This window comes from Asparagus officinalis, chromosome 4 (genome assembly GCF_001876935.1).
Source record: "Asparagus officinalis chromosome 4, Aspof.V1, whole genome shotgun sequence".
NCBI lineage: Eukaryota > Viridiplantae > Streptophyta > Magnoliopsida > Asparagales > Asparagaceae > Asparagus > Asparagus officinalis.
The window spans coordinates 40,373,830-40,393,155 of record NC_033797.1 but is presented as its reverse complement, the minus strand read 5'-3'; the positions used below and the strand labels follow the sequence as shown (position 1 = coordinate 40,393,155).

The 19,326-nt window shown below is 39.8% G+C and overlaps 1 protein-coding gene across 1 annotated transcript in view; it reads left to right on the top strand.

The window, feature by feature from the left end:
* The window catches only part of LOC109837260 (probable serine/threonine-protein kinase sky1), a 10,693-nt gene continuing 969 nt past the window's right edge, over nt 9,603-19,326 (top strand). The window contains exons 1-3 of the mRNA XM_020405426.1: nt 9,603-9,948; nt 10,843-11,631; nt 19,280-19,325. Coding sequence (XP_020261015.1) covers nt 9,784-9,948; nt 10,843-11,631; nt 19,280-19,325 — 1,000 coding nt within the window. The 5' untranslated portion in view covers nt 9,603-9,783. The remainder of the gene's footprint in view (nt 9,949-10,842; nt 11,632-19,279; nt 19,326) is intronic.

The following is a 19,326-nucleotide window of genomic DNA, read 5'->3' as shown; positions in this document are numbered from 1 at the left end:
ATGAGACATAGCCTAAGCCTCTCTTGTGACGGTAATAGTCATCGGGTTTTCCTTTTGGTACGTATGCCGTTTTGACTGGGATACGGGATCCTCGATCGAAGTATAAACCTTCTCCGAGTGTGAAATTGTATCCGTGTTTTTCCATGAGCATGCGCGCTTCCGGACTATACTTAGATAAATGCAGACCAGATTTGTCTTCATCCTCGTCTTCTCTTAGGAAATGATCTGGCAACGGAAGATTTTCTCCTTTACCATAAATCACTTCCTTTTGTCCCCCTACCTTGGCAGGAATAATTCGGGTTGTTCCGAAAGAATGCTGGAGACTTCTCTTCGTTACATAAGATGATCGGAGCGGCATAAATAAATCGGGATTATCATATAATCCCTTTAAGAGACAAGGAGTACTCTAAATCATGATTTATTTCAATATCAGCAAGTTGCCAGTTACAACCGCCATCTGACGATTGTTCATCGTCAAGATTGATTACAAAGGGTACAATGTCATTTAAAACAAAACCGCCATTGTAATCGAATCCGGCCTCGGAATCAGCTTCTTCTCCGCTGTCCGTGCCTTGGATCGATGGTTCCGTGTCAGATTCGTTACCATAAAGGAGAGAATCAGTGAAGTAATTCTCATACCCTTTGAATGGTTGCTTATCTGCGACCACCGTCCTGACCCTTCCATCAGTGTCGACATATTTCAGACACTGATGTAAGGTGGAGGGAACTATAACATTACTATGGATCCAAGGCCGACCCAATAGTAAGTTATAGGATGTCTCAGCATCTATCACGTAACACGTGACTTCCGTCTTCAGATCACCCATTTGGCATTTTATTCGGATCTTCCTCAAAGGTCTTGACCCGCTGGTGTTGAATCCGTAAATGACAGTGCCTATAGACGCCAATTTGCTGACTGGAATGCCAAGGCTATGCATTAGGCGAAGCGGCATAATGCTCACAGCGGAACCCGGATCTACTTGGATTCGGTTGACCTCGCTGGAGCCAATGTACCCGACAAAATACAAGGGCCGATCATGGTTTGAATTCTTCGTCTGCATGTCTTCTTTGGTGAAGGTGATGCAGGGAATGTTCTTAGCTGCCACATTGCACTGTTGAGCTAACAGTTCTAGTTCCTCAGGCGCCGGTTTGATCCGAGTGAGGAATGCTTCTGAATCGGCCAAGGCCTCTTGCAATTCTTCTCTAGTTTCTTTAGACAGCCGCAGCAACTCATATAGCGTTATCCGCGCTGGAATATTAGCTAGCTGAGCCATGATGTCGAAGGCGCGTGGAGTTTTCGAACTCTCCGGTTTATCCTTTCCAATCGGACGACTGAAACGAGATTGCTTCGGATTTTGAACCTCCTCGGGCCTCTTTTCTTTATGTTTATCTACCGGCTGTCGTAGAGCTTCTTTACCCGGTGTGAGACTCGTAATCACCCCCATTTCTGTGAGAGTTTTGGCTGGTCCCCGTTTGTTCACCCCCTGCTCACTAGGTGGCGGATAGTTGTAGTGATACTCGTTTGCTGGTCCCCGTTTGTCCACCCCCTGCTCACTAAGTGGCGGATAGTTGTAGTGATATTCGTTTCCGCTTCGGGTCGCAAAAACTTCTTGTTCTTCTTCAGAGAGCGGGAAAGCTATGATTCTTTCGTCATCTTCTCCGGGGATAGCAGAGACTCCGCAGCAAGACTTTCCTTTCTCTTTGGACTTCTTCTTGGATGACGATCCAGCCCATTGTTCATCTTCAATCAGATCGGGATGAACCCAGAGGATTTCGCCGTTTGGGGCTGTATGTGGCACAAGCCCTTTTTGGCGCTGTCCATGTGGGTCATCATTCACCGTCTTCATTCCCACCTTGGTGACGCGTTTCGGCTCGAACCATGTTGTGGGCACCGATCCAAAACTGATTGACACTGCGTTTGCCCCCACATTCTTGGCTGGTTTCGGGGTTATGACCCCTACGTCGATTAACGCCTGGATCTTGTCCTTGAGGTGGTAGCATGATCTCGTAGGGTGGTGGACCGCTCTGTGGTACGCGCAGTACTTTGGATCCGTCACCTTGCTGGCTCCCTCTTGATCCACGACCGCCGGCAGCTGGATTTTGTTCTTCTCCAACAAGTATTTGAAGATGGAAACCTCGGCTCCGAAGACTTTTGTTTCTGAGGCCGTGGCTGCCAATGCGGCTGGGATTGTTGTGGCGCTCGTTGCTGCTGTTGTTGCTGAGGTTGCAATTGAAAAGTTTGGTTAGCATCAACGGCATTAGCATGAGCTTTACCTTTTCCTTTTTGGTTGAAGTTCTGTTTCGGAGGATTTGTTGACGGTTGGCCTCTCTCCACCTTTTTTCTCCTGAGGAATCGCTCAGCTTGCTCTCCTCGAACTTTCAGATCCTTCCATGTCTTGGATGGTGCTGTGCCCATTGCTTCCAACACGTCCAGCGAAAGGTTGTTGTGGCAGGTCTGGAGGATGAATTCCTAGGTGATCGGGTCCCGGCAATTCATCGCCTTGTTCCGGAACCTTTTGACGAAGGTGTCGACTAACTCCCCGTCCTTCTGCTTCTCATCAAGCAACGATCCGATAGATACTTCGGTGTCGTCGTCGAAGAAATTGGCAAGGAACTTGGTCTCCATGTCGTCCCAGCTATTTACGCTGCCTGGCTTGAGGCGGCGATACCAATCGAAGGCGGCTCCGCGAAGAGTGCCGACGAATGACCGCACCATCAGAGGCTCATTACCAGAGATCACCCCCAAGTGCGATTTGAAGTAAATCAAATGCTGGGTAGGTGAACCCATCCCATTAAACGGCGTGAAGTTAATTAGATTAAACTTCGCCGGATATGGGATCGATTCCCATTCTCTTGGGTATGGGCAAGGAATGCCTGTTTTCTTCGTCTCTTGAGCGGAAATTAGTGTGTTGATTTTGCTCTCGAGGTTCTTGATCTTCAGACTTTCGCCTGTGTCTTCATTGGCATTCTCATTACCACCCCCTGCATTGACAGGATGATCATTGGTATTCTGAGCATTTGTATCCTCATCTTCCAGATTAACCGGGTTACGACGATTCTGCTCGCCTTGTTGGTTCGCCAATGCTTGGATTTGTTGGTCATGCATTTCTCTCATCTGCTGCATGGCCATCTCCATCTCAAACTTGAAACTTTCTTTCTGCTTAGCCAAAGCGTCTTCAAGCATCTTGGCCATCTGCTCCGCACTTATCATAAGTGCCTCGCGGGGTTGTCCCTCGCTGGATACCGTATTATCTGATGCAACCGCGGAGCCGGCATCAGATTCTTCATCTTCTGAAGGGCGTCTTGTCCGAACCCTACCATAGGTTGCTCGCTCGATGGTTCCGGACTGCAGACGGGTTCTAGGCCGGGAGGCTTTCAGAATCGACTCGAAATCACCCCGTGCCGATGTCCCTTTGCTCGTCATGTTGGTGGTGACCCTCGGAAATTCTCCGTCTTCAATCACCCTTCTTCTTCGTTGGAAGCGCCTAGGCCTTGGTTTTGGCGTCTCCGCACTGAGTCTTTCAAAAACTGAAACTCTTTCGGGGACCGCCTTAATGCAATTGCATTCAGACAATACCGCCCGAATGAGTTTGGAACAGGGACATTGAATTTCCTGTTCTCGGGGACTCCTCTTCCTGGTTCTATTCGTACCCCCAGCACGATAGTACAACTCGTCATTTTGACAGTCGGAGTAACCTATCGTGTGCGGGCACGACTTCTCAGGTATAACACTATCATTATCAGATGATAATGTTTCCATCTGAGGTTGACTTGCCTTCTTTGGGCTTTCAAAGGTTACCCGCCTCAAAACATGCCTTTTTGGGCGTGAATTTTCGGCGTGCTCTTGGACTTCAATGCGCAAATTGGTGCGCGCAGCTGCCTTGAGCTCTTTGTCATGCTGGAGGTGATGGCGACCCCCAGTATGTTGAGTCGTTCTGGGCTTCTTCATCGGGCCCAAACGCTCGTGAATTGGAGCTTTGCCTCTCTCGTCAGGAATTGGACCGAGGCGCTCCATAATTGATTTCTTCTTGCGGGATGACTCTGCATGATCTCCCGGAGAAGTTATTGGGATTAACGGCGACTTTGGTTGACTCGCCGGAGTTTGACCTTCCTTAGAAGGCTGCACTGGTTGCTTTTTGGCCTGAGTCGCCACTTCAGACTTAGGCTTCCAGACTTGTCGTGTTGGTGGTGGCTTCTTCTCCACCTCCTTTTGCAGCTTTCTACGGGCTTCCTGAGCTTGAGCCCGTGCCTGCGCTGACATCGCGCGGCGCTTGCGAATGCGCTCCTCGAGCGTCGAACGGTTTCGTTTGACGCGGACCCATTCTTTCTTTGGCGGCTTGGAAGAGTCGCCATTCATTGGTGGTTGAGGCTGTTTGCCTCTTCTGTTCTTCAACTCCGCGTGGTAGCGGAATCCGTCCGTAGACTCCATCGCCTTAGCGAATTGCCGCGCAAGGCGTTGACGACGCCTCTGGCGGGCTCTCTTTGAGAGAGTCACAACGCCCTGAACAGTGGAGGCGTTGGCGGGAGTTGGGTTGACCTGATTGGAGGTCGGTGGAACTTCATTTGACGCAACTTCGGCGTCAGTTGGGTTGAGAGCTTCGTGGGCTTCCCGAGCAGCTTCAAACCAACGAGCTTTTCTCCCGGAGGAGAACTTCTTGGACTTGCGGGGGGAGATAGAGCCGGACGAGGACACGTACTCCTCGAACTTGGCTTGGTCTGTTCGCTGGAAAAATCGTTGCTTTCTTTATTGATTCCATTGCTATCTTGAATAACAGTTTTTCGATTACAAAAGATCCGGTCTTTTTTTAGATTCGGTTACAATGAAAATCAAAAAATAAATAAAGAAAATTACAACTCTTTCTCTTTTGTCGAACAGATCGCGAGCTCCTGTTTTGTGGTCGCTCGCTTTGGTGGGTTGTTTGCCTGCGCCGGGGTTGTTTGCCGTGGACCACCGCGCGATCTAGATCCGAGCAGATCTACGCAGTATAACGTGTATTATTTCACCAAGGAAATAATAGCCGGAGGGATTATTTCACCAAGGAAACAATCGCTCGAATCTCGGGATCAAAGACCAAGCTTTGATCCGGAGTGTAACAACGTAGATCTGAGATCTCGATCCCCTCGAACTCCTGCCTTTTGTGATGCGGGTGCTCGCCAAGAATCAGATCTGGACGTCCAAGTCTTCAAGCCTTCAAAAACTCCAAGATGATGTCTCAATCCGTCAGAGTTTCGGCTCTCCAAAAGTTCTTCCAAAAGTCCCCCAAAATGATGAATGACTCCGCCTATTTATAGGCAACCAGATCTGTGCATTTGGCACAGATCTGGGCGGCCACCTCAGGGTGGCTCGGCTTAGGCCGAGCCACCTTGAGGTGGCTCGGTTTCGGCCGAGCCCCTCCGGGTTTTGCGTCCGTCGTTTGGTTGTTTCAGTCCTTGTATCCGCTTCGTCCGTGATTCGGTTATGCGGTTGATTGGTCTGAAATCGATTCGTTGACTTGATTCCTGATTTGGCAATGAATCCGACTCTGAGTTTGATTCCAAAACTGATCATGGCGCGATCGCGATTCATCCGGGTTCGCCTGTGGCGTTGCTCTGAACCCCGATTTGTTCTGAATCCCGATTTGGAAGTCTGGATCCCGATTAGGCAGTAAATCGGCTTTGGTGTCTGAGTTCGAGTCCGTTATATGGTTGGATGACTCTTTGACTCCCTGGACCGTTGGTTTGATTCCGCACGCGAGTAGATTCATTCCGTCGTTCACGTGCGGTTCGTCAGCTTTGTAGCCTTGTTAATCCGCTTCATTGCGTGTCACTTGGCTTCGGTGTTGTGGACTGACGTTCGTGCTTAGATACGTCGCCTGATGGTTCATTAGTTCGTGTTGAACCGTGTCAAGGGACCTATAAGCAATTTTATATGCCTACAATCATGTTTATGATAATTAAATTATATGATATTAGAGTAAACGTATAAATGATTATATTATGAACAAAGAAAAGAAAATGAATATATGAATTTTCATAGTCTATTTGTTTAATATACAAATATGAAGAAGTATTTAAGTATATTTAAATTACCTTAAAAACAAATTATGATAAACAGTTAAAAAATAATTACTGAAATATGTGTAACATTTTTAATATTCATTTATTAGAATTTTTAAGCATATTGATGGATATTAAATTATTTTTCAAATCGAGTTCTAGAAAACTGACAATTACTTATCAACTGACTGATGGAGTCTTTTGATTGGACAAATTTTCTAAATAGACTCTATTCAAATTTTTATTTTTAAAAACCAACCAATTTGAGATTTAATTACCATTTTCGATCAAGTTTCAGCCACTTGGCTGAAACTAGGTTGAAAATGGTAAATAAATCTCGAAAGCTTCGCGGGATTCTAAACCCCGTGAAGTTTAGTTGCTAAATTACTCAGCCTAATCATAATTAGGTTGGGTAATTTGGCTCTAAACTTCACCGGATTTAGAATCCCGTGAAGTTTTATTTACTATTTTCAACCCAGTTTCAACTAGTTGGTTGAAGTCAGGTCGAAAATGGTGAATAAATTGCAAATGGGTCAAGTTTTACAAATAAAGTTCTAATAGGGTCTATTTTGAAAATTTATCCCTTTCATATTAGTCCCCCACATCCTTCACATTCTGATATTAGTCCCCTAAATCTTTATATTTTGAAATTAGTCCTCCAAATCCTTTAAGTGTTTTGAAATGAGACAAATTTTAAAATACTTAATGGATTTGGGGATATTTCAAAATGTGCAGAGATGGAGGACTAATTCAAAAATATGAAGATGTGGGTGATTAATATCAAAATATGAAGGGTTGGGGGACTAGATATTGAAAAAATCCATTCTCGATAACAATTGGATAAAGTTCTTCCTCAACGTAAAGAAGATACATAACTATTTTCCCAAATTGTTATACTATAACAGAGTAATGATAACTACACTATCATTACACTACTCCTACACTATAATAGGAAAAAAATGTGGGATCCATTCTATTCAACTTTTTTCTTAAAATTTGATGATTTATCAAAGGAGTCATACTTCTCTCTCCTATGTAGTAGGAGAGTAGTTCAGCGTTTGGCAACCGTGACGTTTCTGTCGTTTCTGTTTTTTTAAAAAAAAAACAATAAAACGTGTTTGGCAACCGGGACGTTTTTTTGACTTGACCCTTTACAAAATCTAAAAAATAAATACTTTTCTCAAAACACCAAAAATGTATTTTGAGATTCAGTTTTTTCATCTAAGTCAGTCGCGCCGCAGGCCTCGCCGCACCCCACCAACGTGCCACGCGCCCGCGCCGCCTCGCCACCACCGGACGGCCCGTCGCCAACCCGCCACCCCGCCGGCCGGTCGCTGGCCGCCGGCCCCGTCGTTCGCCCGCCCTCCTCCGCGCCCGCCGCACGCAGCGCCCGTCGGCCCGCTTCGCCCTCCGCCGCTCGCCGGCCGCCCGACCACCTGCCTGTTAGCCGACCGCCCGCCGCCGCACGGCCGTCACCGCAGCCTCTCCGGCCCGGTCCCGCCTCGCCGCCCTGCGCCGCCCCCGCCCCGCGCCGCCCGGCCGCCACTATATAAATAATAACTATAAACAGTGTTCAAAACATGCTTAAAAAAACACCATGGCATGATGTTTTTCTATAAAAACACTACAATAAAAATCACTATGATTACCAAAGAATACTCAATAACTAATCCAATCTAAGGTTGATAATCCAATTTTGGTATTCACACCTAAGAATACTCAATAACTAATCCATTTTAAGGTTGATAAATTTATAACAAATGCTTACAAGTGTAAGACCCATTACCAACTGGCATCACTGTCTCACAGTACAAATAATTTGTCGAGCAAAAAACATAGAGGCCATCTTCTTCCCTTCTTCTATGCTCTGCCATAAACTAACAATGCATGTTATGGAAACGCTAAGTGAATTATTTTTTAGCGCTTTAGATATTATGAAAAATCTACGTGGAAATTCTTTTTCTTTGGTTATAGTTTGGACATTCTGCGTGGAATACTATTGAATAATTTTTGAAATCTTAGCTTTAACTTTGAATCCAAAAATTTACAGTAACTACATCATATAATAAAAATACAGGTGAAAATGCTAGCTACACAGGCGTTCCCTCCCTCTCTTTCTCTCTCTAATAAAGTAAAAAATACTGAAGTATAACTATATATGCACAGCAAATTATATGACACGAGAAAAATTAAAGAAAGCTACTCAAAATACAATTTCACGGGGCTAATTTAATTGAAACGTGTTTTCTTGAATATATGCCTTCTATTAAAGTACAAAATTATAACCCCTAATTCTCATCATAATTTCAGATAATAATAAGATTAATATATATAGATGAAAAAGTTTTTTTTGTTGGAGGTAATAGATGGAGGTGTTTCTTGAAAAGCTGAGTACAGGTGAGAGGAGTCTTTCGTACACCCTTGGTAAAAATTACCGCGCCGACGTAACCTATTCTATTTTCGAAGTCACATTTTTCATTGTTCGTTTATTTCCTAAAAACCAAGAAATGGAAATGGAAAAGGTAGAAATCTCAAAATAATTCATTTCTTCCATTTCCATCCCTAAAACTCACCTACAACATCCAATAAAATATTATTTTCATCCAACAACTCATCCACATCATCTAATAAAATATTATTTTCATCTAACCACTCATCCACCACATCTAATAAAATATTATTTTCATCTAACAACTCATCCACCATATCTAATAAAATATTATTATCATCCAAACATCACTCAACTCATCTCTTTTCATCATTTCAAATCACTCATATCATCGAATAAAATATTATAACAATTCACCTCATCTCATTAACATTTCATTTCTTTGTTTTCATCCCAAAAAGTTATGAAAACACTTTTCTTAATCTTTCTTCACATCACCCAATAATACAGTGACAACTCATCTCATCTCATTTCATTTCTTGTTTTTAAGAATGAACCAAACAAAAAAAAACAACAAAACTACAGGAAATAGGTTTCTAATAATTCATTTCCTTATTTTTTTCGCCAACCGAACAACATCAAAACTAGTTTTTTAAAAAAATCACTCACATCATCCAATAATAATGTGACAACTCATCTCATCTCATCTCCATTTCTTTGATTTCCTTTTTTTTAGCCAACCAAACAATTCAAAAACCCATTTTTCCTAGAAATAGTTTTCTATTTCTTTGATTTCCCATTTTTTTAAGGCAAACGAACAGGCCCTTAATGCATTCTTCCCTTGCTAATTTCCCCATTCATTTCACGACATACATTACTACAGTCTCAACAACCACAAGAATTTAATTCAAAGCCTCTCCAGATCTGGGAGTTTTGCAGAGTACAATGATTATCCGATGAAAGCTACCGGCCGTTCTCCTCAAAGATCACCTTTAACCACTTTAATCTGCCGCCGTAATTAAGATTAACTACCAAATCAAATATAATTTCTCATTTACTTACGTGGCCTTCTTGTGTTAAACGCACCCGCGGTGATCGTAAGCCCTCCACGAACTTTTTCTTCCCTCTCCTCCAAATCTAATCTTAGCTAGAGTCGTAATTATTGGTCAGTCCTTTTTCTCCTCTGACAATCCATTTGGAAAGCGCACCTGATTTCTCTTTATCGATCTGTATCTAATAATAATAAGAGAGCGCTCAACCGACGGAAGAGGAGAAATCCAAAGAGAGAAACCGACCCTCTCTCCTCTTAAATTAATTTTATTTAAAAAAAAAAGAAAACTCAGAAGGAAAACAAAAAAATGTCGTGCTCATCATCGTCGGGGTCTGAAGAGGAGGACGAGGGCGTGGATTCGTACAGGAAAGGAGGTTACCATGCGGTGAGGGTAGGCGACCAGTTCGCCGGCGGCCGATACATCGCTCAGAGGAAGCTCGGATGGGGGAACGCCTTCGATACTCAGGCTCAGGTGACGAGTTTGGCTCATTTCGCTAGATCTCAATTCCTGTCATCCGCGTCTCATGATTTGGATCTTTTGTTTGATTCCTGTTTTGGTGGTTGTGTACCCTTTTGATCTGAGTTTTGATCGAATTGCTCTAGGCCGGATTTATATCGTTCCTTTTTTTTTTCCTTCTTTTGGATCTTGTATTGATCTGGGCGTTTTTTTGTTTCGTGTGATTTTGTCACCAAGCTTCTGCGATCTCGGGGGTTTTATTCTTCTTTAGAATTCTATTGAGAATAGAGCGGTGTCCTCAGAAATTCATCTTTGATGTTTTATTTTCGTTTGATCACATCTGCTCATAATCCACTTTTTTAACTATGGATTCTAATTTTCTTTGCAAATTATAATGTAAAATACATCAATCTTTGCAACCGTTGTGATGTGTTCTGATCTGAGGCTGATCTATAAAACAGAGGTCTTTATGTGTCGTCGGTTGGAGAGGAAACCTGTCATGGTTTATCTTTGTATCCTCTTTGTCTTGTTGGTCTTTCTGATGAAAGGTTTGTTCCTGGCATCTCTTGATCTTGGTCATCGCATTTTTAATCCGATCTTATTTGACATTTTATGGGTCAAGTTTGTTATGTTCTGTTGGTTGCTGAGCTTTTGGCAACTTGGTTTATTAGTATGCGCATGTGCTTAGGTAGTTCGTTGATGATAGCTTTTCTATTCTGGATCATCTTTGCCTTTTGATTATATTTGGAGGCCATTTTCTGTGAGTTGATACTTGAAATTATGGTCTTAGGTTCTCGGAAAAAAGAATAGTTTGTTTTTCTTAATATGCGTGATCCCGTCTATTTTAATTCTGGTGTAGGGGCACGCCTCCTTCATTAAGTCACCCTAGATGCCTTTTTTTTTTTGCAGAGATTTGTTGCTCTTAAAATTCAAAAAAGTGCAACACAGTTTTCTCATGCTGCTCTACATGAGATTGAGATTCTATCAGCAATTGCTAATGGGGACCCGTCAAACTCCAAGTGCATTGTCCAATTACTGGACCATTTCAAGCATGCTGGTCCAAATGGGCAACACATATGCATGGTCTTTGAATTCCTAGGAGACAGCCTACTCCGCCTTGTCCGATATAACCACTATAAAGGTATCGGACTAGACAAAGTTAGAGATATATGCAGATCAATCTTGTTTGGTCTTGATTACCTGCACAAGGAACTTCGCATCATTCACTCAGACTTGAAACTGGAAAATGTTCTTCTCATCTCCTCTATTGATCCTGCTAAAGACCCTATAAAGTCTGGAACTACTCCAATTCTTGAGAGACCTGAGGGCAACCCTAATGGGGGATCGGTAGTTAATATTATTGAGAAGAAGCTGAAGAAGAAGGCAAAGCGGGCAAGAGCAAGGATCTCTGAGAGAAGAGGGTCAATGCTAGAAGCACCAGTAAGGGAGAAGACAGAAAGGAGCTTGGAGGGGATTGATTTCAGATGTAAGATTGTGGATTTTGGCAATGCTTGCTGGGTTGATAAGCAATTTGCAGAGGAGATTCAGACAAGGCAATATAGGTCTCCGGAGGTTATTATTGGGTCTGGATATTCTTTTCCTGCAGACATATGGTCTTTTGCTTGCATCGCTTTCGAGCTTGCCACTGGTGATGTTCTGTTTGCACCGAAGATCGGCCAAGGATTTAGCGAGGATGAGGTATGTCTGTGCTTGACTTGTGCATAACCTCTTTCTTGTTCCTTTGCAAAATTTCATCAAATACCATGTCCATTTTGATTTTATAAACAGTTATATCTATTACATAATTTTGATGGGAGCAGCTGCATATTTGCATCAATTGAATGTCTTGTTGCTAGTGTAAGTAGTACAATTTTGGGAACCTTCCATTATTTTCTTTTGGGATAGTTATGATTCAAACTACATGTAACTAACACCAGACCTCCCGTATGGCACACATTCCAATTTTGTAGTGGAGAAGAATCACAACCATTTCAAAGGTAGCGGATAGTTATGATTTGGAAAATGACCCACCAATTCCTCAAGACTAGTCGTGAACGCCGTGCAAAGCACGACATATCATTTTTTTTGCTATAGTAATGTTTTTAAAATTTTTGGGTCGCTACAGTTTCGCCGCTGCAGTTTTTTAAAATGCTACAGTATTCCCGTATGCTACAATAATATTTTTCAAAATTGCTGCATTATCCAATTTCCTGTTTGTTACGGCAAATGCTACTATAGCATTTACTGTATCACTGTAGCATGAATAGTGAGTCTTGGGTTCTTCCGTTTGGATAGATGAAATGAGAGAGTTCTGATCCGAACAATATACACTCATACTCTCCAAACTAACATCAAAAGGTGCAATTCACCTACTTCCAAAGAGTACCGCTCATATGAATTAGGTACGTGAGAGACTTACAAAAGATTTAGTACAACAAAAATAGCTCCAACATTAAAGAATATGATTTAATGATGCACAAATTAAAATCACATAATAACTAAGAAGGAAAGTTAGTTCTATGCATCACAAGTTATACTGGATTGTTAAACTATTCGTAGTATTAACTTTTCACTAGATATGCTTTAGTTTTTGTCTCACCTGGTTATTAAACATATTTCGAATATATACAAAATTTCATCAAGACTGAGTTGATTTAGAATAATGAGTAGAGAGGTACAGATGAAGTGCTGCTCCATTAACAGGTTTTGTATTAAAAAAAATATAGGACATGATGTAGTTGAATCAATGTATTTGGTAGATGATATAGTAAAAAAGTGGCAAAAGCAGCATGCTTAAGCATTTGTGCTTTTAGCTGCTTTCAGGTTGAAGAAGCCCCTCCAAAAGTGAACATGACATGAAAAGCAGGCACTAAACACGAAAGCAGTCCAAAAGCTGACACCGAAATCTTTTTCTAAATTTACTTTAAGTCATTAACTTATTGACTATTTAATGTACATAATCCATTACATGTTAGTGTATCATATTACAATGTGTATAGTATTTTGTTAATATTGCGTGATTAAATTTAAGTATTGTTACACATCTATTCCATGCTTAACATCTCTATAAACATCACATATGCATTTAGATAATATTTTTCTCCAATCTTTGCTTGTTTTGTAATTTTCTGATTTGTCATGATTCTTTCTTTTTTTCCCCAAGATTTACCCTTATTTAAAATTTAAGGAAATAGAAAAACTTGACTCTTTTCCCTCTTAAGCCTCACTTAAGCCCCAAAAGCCTAAGTGATACCTTTCCGCTTCGCTTTCTGCTTTGTACAATATGTATGTATTCCGTCCTTTCACATGATCACATGGACGATTTTATCACTGCGTTCTGTAACTTTATGTTAGACTCCTTTGGAATTTTATCCAAAAGCACTATCAAGGGATACTTTAAATCAGTTATGATATTTCTTAGGTTTTTTATGAACTTATGCAGAGATATGTCTTATGGATAATTTCTATTTAATTTGGCTTTATTAAATTTGACAATTCTCACTAAAGAGTGATCTCTAAGGCATCATGGAGGTCCATCAAACTGTCAAGAAGTGTAGTTGGGACACTCATCACTTCATAGTCAATACTAAATTGTTATCATTCAGTATAAATTATGTGCAAGGTATCCATGAGATTGCAGTTTATCGGGTAAATTAAATTTATAGGAAAATTTGATAAAATATGATATGTTGTGCTTATGAAAACAACTTTTAAATATATTGAAAAAAATAAGGAGTATAGGAACCAGTAATTAGATTCGTTTGAATTATGTCATATTTATCAGACAGGGTTTTAAAATATACCCAGAGCAATGTTAGAAAAATTACAAAAGATTGTATTGGGGCAATAGGGACTTAGATCCTCTCATTTTCCCTTAGGAACTGGACTATTATTTTCTAAAATCCAAATCCTCTATTATTTTGGGGATGGTTGTGATTCAAGTGAATGTAACTAACACCATGACCACCATTATCACGTATTCTTACTCAAGAGAACAAGTCATAAGCATTTAATGTACAATTATGGTTTGGAAATACGTCCAATCCTTGAAGGGAAGGCAAGAGGGCCCAAATCCGGTTAGGGGATGTTTGGTTCATGAATTTCATCTTGATGCATGTAGTGGATTTTGAAAAACCAACCGTCAATATATTGTTTATTTTGTAATGGATATTAAAGAGGATTTGCATGGAGGATAAAATGCAAATAAATTTTGTTTGGTTGCAGTTTTGCACATGTATTTTATTGAGGATATGTGACTAAAATCACAAATCCAGCTAAAATCAACATAATTTTAGCGGATCACATTTGATGCTATGTGGCAACCCCAAATCCATGGCATGAAAAATACCAAGCACGCAATGAATTTGATAAAAATCTAGAATTTTAAACTTGTGGGTCTCATTTTTCAATACAAAATGCACCAAATACCTGAAAATAAACAGCGCCTTAGTAGTTAGTACCTCTTGTATTCCAAAAATTACCTCAAAAGTTACAATTCACTGACTTCACACAGGTATCACTTACTGTATTAGAACATGAGAGATAAAGCTAGCGGCTCGGGTGAAACACATATAACTCAAATATTGCAAAATAATTCCAAATTGTTTGAATCAAATCAGACAATAACTAAGAAGGAAAGTACAAGTTAAATTGAGCTGTTAGCTTATTTATCTTATTATCGACCTTCTCCTTTGATGTGCTCTGCAGCTCTAGAATGTTTCAGTTTGGTATGAAACATAATTCGAAAGTGCAATTATATTTCCAAAAAAAGTTGGTGTATTTTGAGTTGGAAACAGGCGATATGGCTTATCTCTTATAATGTTCAGAGGACAGCAGACATGGCTTTAGGAAAAGATATTGTGTGGTATATATTCTTATAGTCTTGAGTTGGAAATAGGCAACTGGTCATCTTTGTAGTCAAAGGGGGTGGGTATGGGTGGGGCACCAACTCAGCAAGGGCAGGGAGACGTTGTTGAGGTATTCTCATGGTTGCTTGCTCAGAATAACTAAGTATATCTTATCTCTTATAATCAAACATATCCAAAATTTACCGTCGTCTCATACAAGTCACTATGGTGATGTTGTTTCTATAGCATACTTAACCTATGGATAAAACAATACATGTTTGTAGTCCAATTACTATGAAATGTATTCTAGAAACGTCTAAAACTGTAATACCTAATACATTAACATATATTATGTAACTGAGGACACATTTGATAGGTTTTTAAAACACACTCTAGGTGTGTTTAGGAAGTGTCAGTGTTTTACACGTCTGGGTGGACACAACTTTTTGATCAAAATGTCCACACTGAATAGGTGCAAACTAAAGTACCCCCCCCCCCCTAACAGACCCCAAGAAAAAAAGAAAAAAAAGAAACCTGGCCAAAAAAAAAGAGAGGATGTAAGTATCAAGATGTATAAAGTCTTAAAGATTGGAGGCAACAAGTTGTTTTGGTGTTTTTCATTCATTTATTTTTTAGTTGGGAGGGGCTGAGGTGTGTGTATCTATGTGTTTAGCAGGTAAGGTGTAATCACTAGCGAGGTAGGGTTGTATTGAATGTAAGAAAGTAGTAATGGTGACAACACCTAACAGGTAGGGTAAAGGGTCTTACCTTTCCGTAAACAAACTTCTTTACCTTAACCTAACAGGTAATCTGGATTAAAATTACTCCACTGTGATGAGTTAGGATAAACAGGTAAATACTTCAAAAAAATTAGATTCTTAAGATACTAATTTTTTTTCTTAAAAGTTAAAACGTAACAATTAATTACAACAATGTTTAGTCTAAATTTCCTTTATATCACTGTATTTATGTTAATTAGTACAAATTAAGATGTAATACTTTTGTCTAGTTTTATAAATAAGCTTCAATAATAAATCTCTTGGTAAATAGTGTATAACATATTCATAAATTATTATTGTTGTTGTTGTTATATCTAAATGGTAAATGGGTAATGGTAGATATTAGCACCTTATGGTACTCCCACAGATTTATATAAACTGGTAAAATAACTTACTCATTTATTTATCATACTTAGTTAATTTAGATAAAAGGGTAAGAAAAGCTCATTTTCACCCAAAAAAATTAGGGAATAGGATTCAGCCCTACCCATTCCCATCATTTGACTGGAGAATATTATAGATTCTCTCCTCTCATCAAACATTAAGTTAGCATATAAAGGATTTTATGCTGCATATCTGCTTGCATGGCTCAGTTCTGAAAACATGCTTTCACCACTGAACTCATTATCTTCAATTGAACTGAGTTCAACCCCTATTGATATTACCAGTTTAAATGATTTTGCTAGGAATTTGTGGTGGAACCTAGTGCTCATATAATATATAATGGGACATACCTACCCTCAGCCTGAGACCTATATTTGAGTTAGTAAAATAGTGATCCCCTGATTCCTCTCTTTTATAGAGCATGGTTGTTCTATGACTTGGTGGGTGCTTGAAACTTGAAGGAAACATTGATTTAGTCTTCTGGTTAGAATCTGTTCAGTTCCAATGTTTTGATCCAGGTTTTGTTCGTTCACCAAACCAAGGCTCACGTGACATCTTTCTGTGAATTTTCTTTGTGTTAGTGTAAATTGAAGGTTGCTCTATAGTTTGAACGTGTTTCTGGAGTGACCCTTGTAAAAATATTATGGACTTTATGGGATTATGTATGTAAGATACGCCTAAGACTGAGACTTTATTACTCATTTTGGCCTTTAAGTTATAATGCTCAGAGTGGTCTATTATGAAAAAGCTCTTTGTGGAGTTATGTGCGTGAACATTCTCTGGCTTATACAATTTTATATTTAGTGCTCAAATATTCTTTACAGTAGTTATTATGATATACACCCGGAATGTTAGTCTAAGAAAACTTCAAACAATTGCCGCTTGGTTGCATGAGTTAAACTGCACAAGCAGGTCCCTAGTTTTCTTATAGACCTATCTATTTTTTATAGTCTACTTGACCAGGAATTGTTTGGTATTCTGTAAGTATCAAATCGGGAGATATGAAAATTTGGTCTGTGAGCATGGAACCTTTGATCAAACCAGAAACTTGTCGAGTCTTGAGTTCAAACTTTGTGTGTCTTTTATATAATGAACTCAGCAACAAGTTTGCTATGCTATTTGACCATTTTTTTGTACAATTTAAAGGCTTTTCGCCCTCGTAAGAGAGATTCTCCATGTTTTTGTAAGTATAACTGCTGCTATAACATGTTTGGAAACTGTCCTTGTTTATAGATGTCCATATGCCATTCCATTGGTGGTCAACATTGTTGCTTCATCTATCTTTTTGAACCATCTTTCTCAAGTTTTTGAACCAAAAATACTCATATACTTTGAAAACACTTCTTAGGAATTCGCTTGTAGGGGGAGAAATTGGGAGATCAAGATTACAGCAGGTTGCTTAATGAGCTCGAAATCCAATATGACTGAGAATCTGCAGAGTGAGGATAAGAGAAAATGTAGATTGGTTAGAGAAACTAAAGAACTTCATGAGGAAAAAAAACCACAATTTGTGATCAGGTTCTTGGGAAGCGAGTATACAACTTTAAAATGCTTTATCCACCACTCACCTGTAAACCTGTCACCTAGACCTGTTTTGATACTAACAAAAGATCACTATTTTATTAAGATAAGAACTATGACTTAAGCCTGTTATACATTGCTATTAAGTTCCAATATGAACCATACCATCACATTTGTACTTAATACAAAGTTTTTTCAACAACAATCTTACTGTAACGAAGAATTACACCAACAGACCAAACCGAAGTTGCAATTCTCTGCATGGTAAACCCCTTATGGATTGGGTGCAAAACTTGTTATCCATCTCTATAATAGTTTGGGGGTGAGTATTATAAAGTACAGTATGATTCAGTGTCTTTAATAGAGTTATCTGGACTCAATGAACAAGTTAAATATAGTTTTTTACCTGGTGTGCTTCCTTATTATATGTTTCCTTTCTTATTAGAATTTTCCTTTCATATGTGCTTTCAATAGATATTCTGCAAGGCCGACATGTACTTGTGAGGAATATTACCTTATGATCTCAAAACCAAAACTAAAATCAAACAAATTAGGAAAAATAATCTCACCTGAAAGATCTTAGGATAAGATTCAGAACTTCAATCCACAGTAAAGCCAAAACCGTTTCCTGACTTTATTAAGCCCTAATTCGCCACCGTTCGCCATCTGAATTGGATTTTCTTGACATTTTGGAAGCTAAGTTTTCGAATTGAATGATCAAAAAAGAAGAATATCAACAGATTGGAGAAGATATCAAATGAATCTCAATGAAATCTTGCTAGGGAATCTGCAGAGAGTCAAGAAACGAGTGATGATGACAAGGACAGCTGATACCTCATTTCAACAGCCAACTGCTACAGATAAAGCAGATTAAGGAGAAAAATAAAAAGAGAAAATGATGAGACGAAGAACTAGAAGGGAGTTGGAGAAGATCAAAAGTAGAAGCAGATGAATTGGACAACAAAAGCCAAAAGGCTTTAGATAACCAAAAGTTTATCTTGCCATAAGGAGGCTCGTTAGAGTTTATTGCTTGGCAAGAGATCACCAAGATGTGGGAGATTGAAAGGGAGAGGTCAAAAATGAAAGCAGAAAAGGATGAGAAGAAGAACAAGGAGGAGTTAGAGAAGATAAAAGGGAGAACCAGGTGAATGGGACCACAGAATGCTTTAGATAACCAAAAGCTCATCTTACATCAAGAGGAGGCTCGTTAGAGTTTATTGACATTGCTTGGTCAGACATTGTCAAGATACAGAGGAGTGATAGGCAGAGGAGAGCTAGAGAAAAATAGGATGAGCGTTTAAACCTCGTGCCCTCTCTTGAAGCAAAACAAGTTTGCAGTCTTTAGATCCATTTTATCTGGTCCAAACCCATTTTTAGATTAACATGGCAAAGCGGCTTGGCATTTTTATCAAGTTTTTATGCTGTGAAGAATGACCAAGTTAGCCTTCACCGTCATCCATGGGCCAGTATTTAACACATAAAAGCGAATTGGTGGCTTTTGGACCAACTCTTAATTTGCTTTCATCAGTAGTTTGACAGATCTAACGGAGAGGTCTGGTGTCACTTGATGAAACTCGATTAGTATTTTGACGATTCATAGTATTATCATACAAACTCTACATCTATGTCCGAGTACGTGCCTTTTGCATGCTCTTGTTTGCACTCAATAGATGCCTGTTTATGCAAATGGAGTTGGATGAGTAGTATTGTCTGTTTATCAATCTATTTATTATGTACTACATTATTATTTTTTCTATAAGTATTCGTGATCAGTTTATTTTTCAATTCATTCCTTAAATCACTCACTTTTTGCAGGATCACTTGGCTCTGATGATGGAACTTCTTGGCAAGATGCCCCGAAA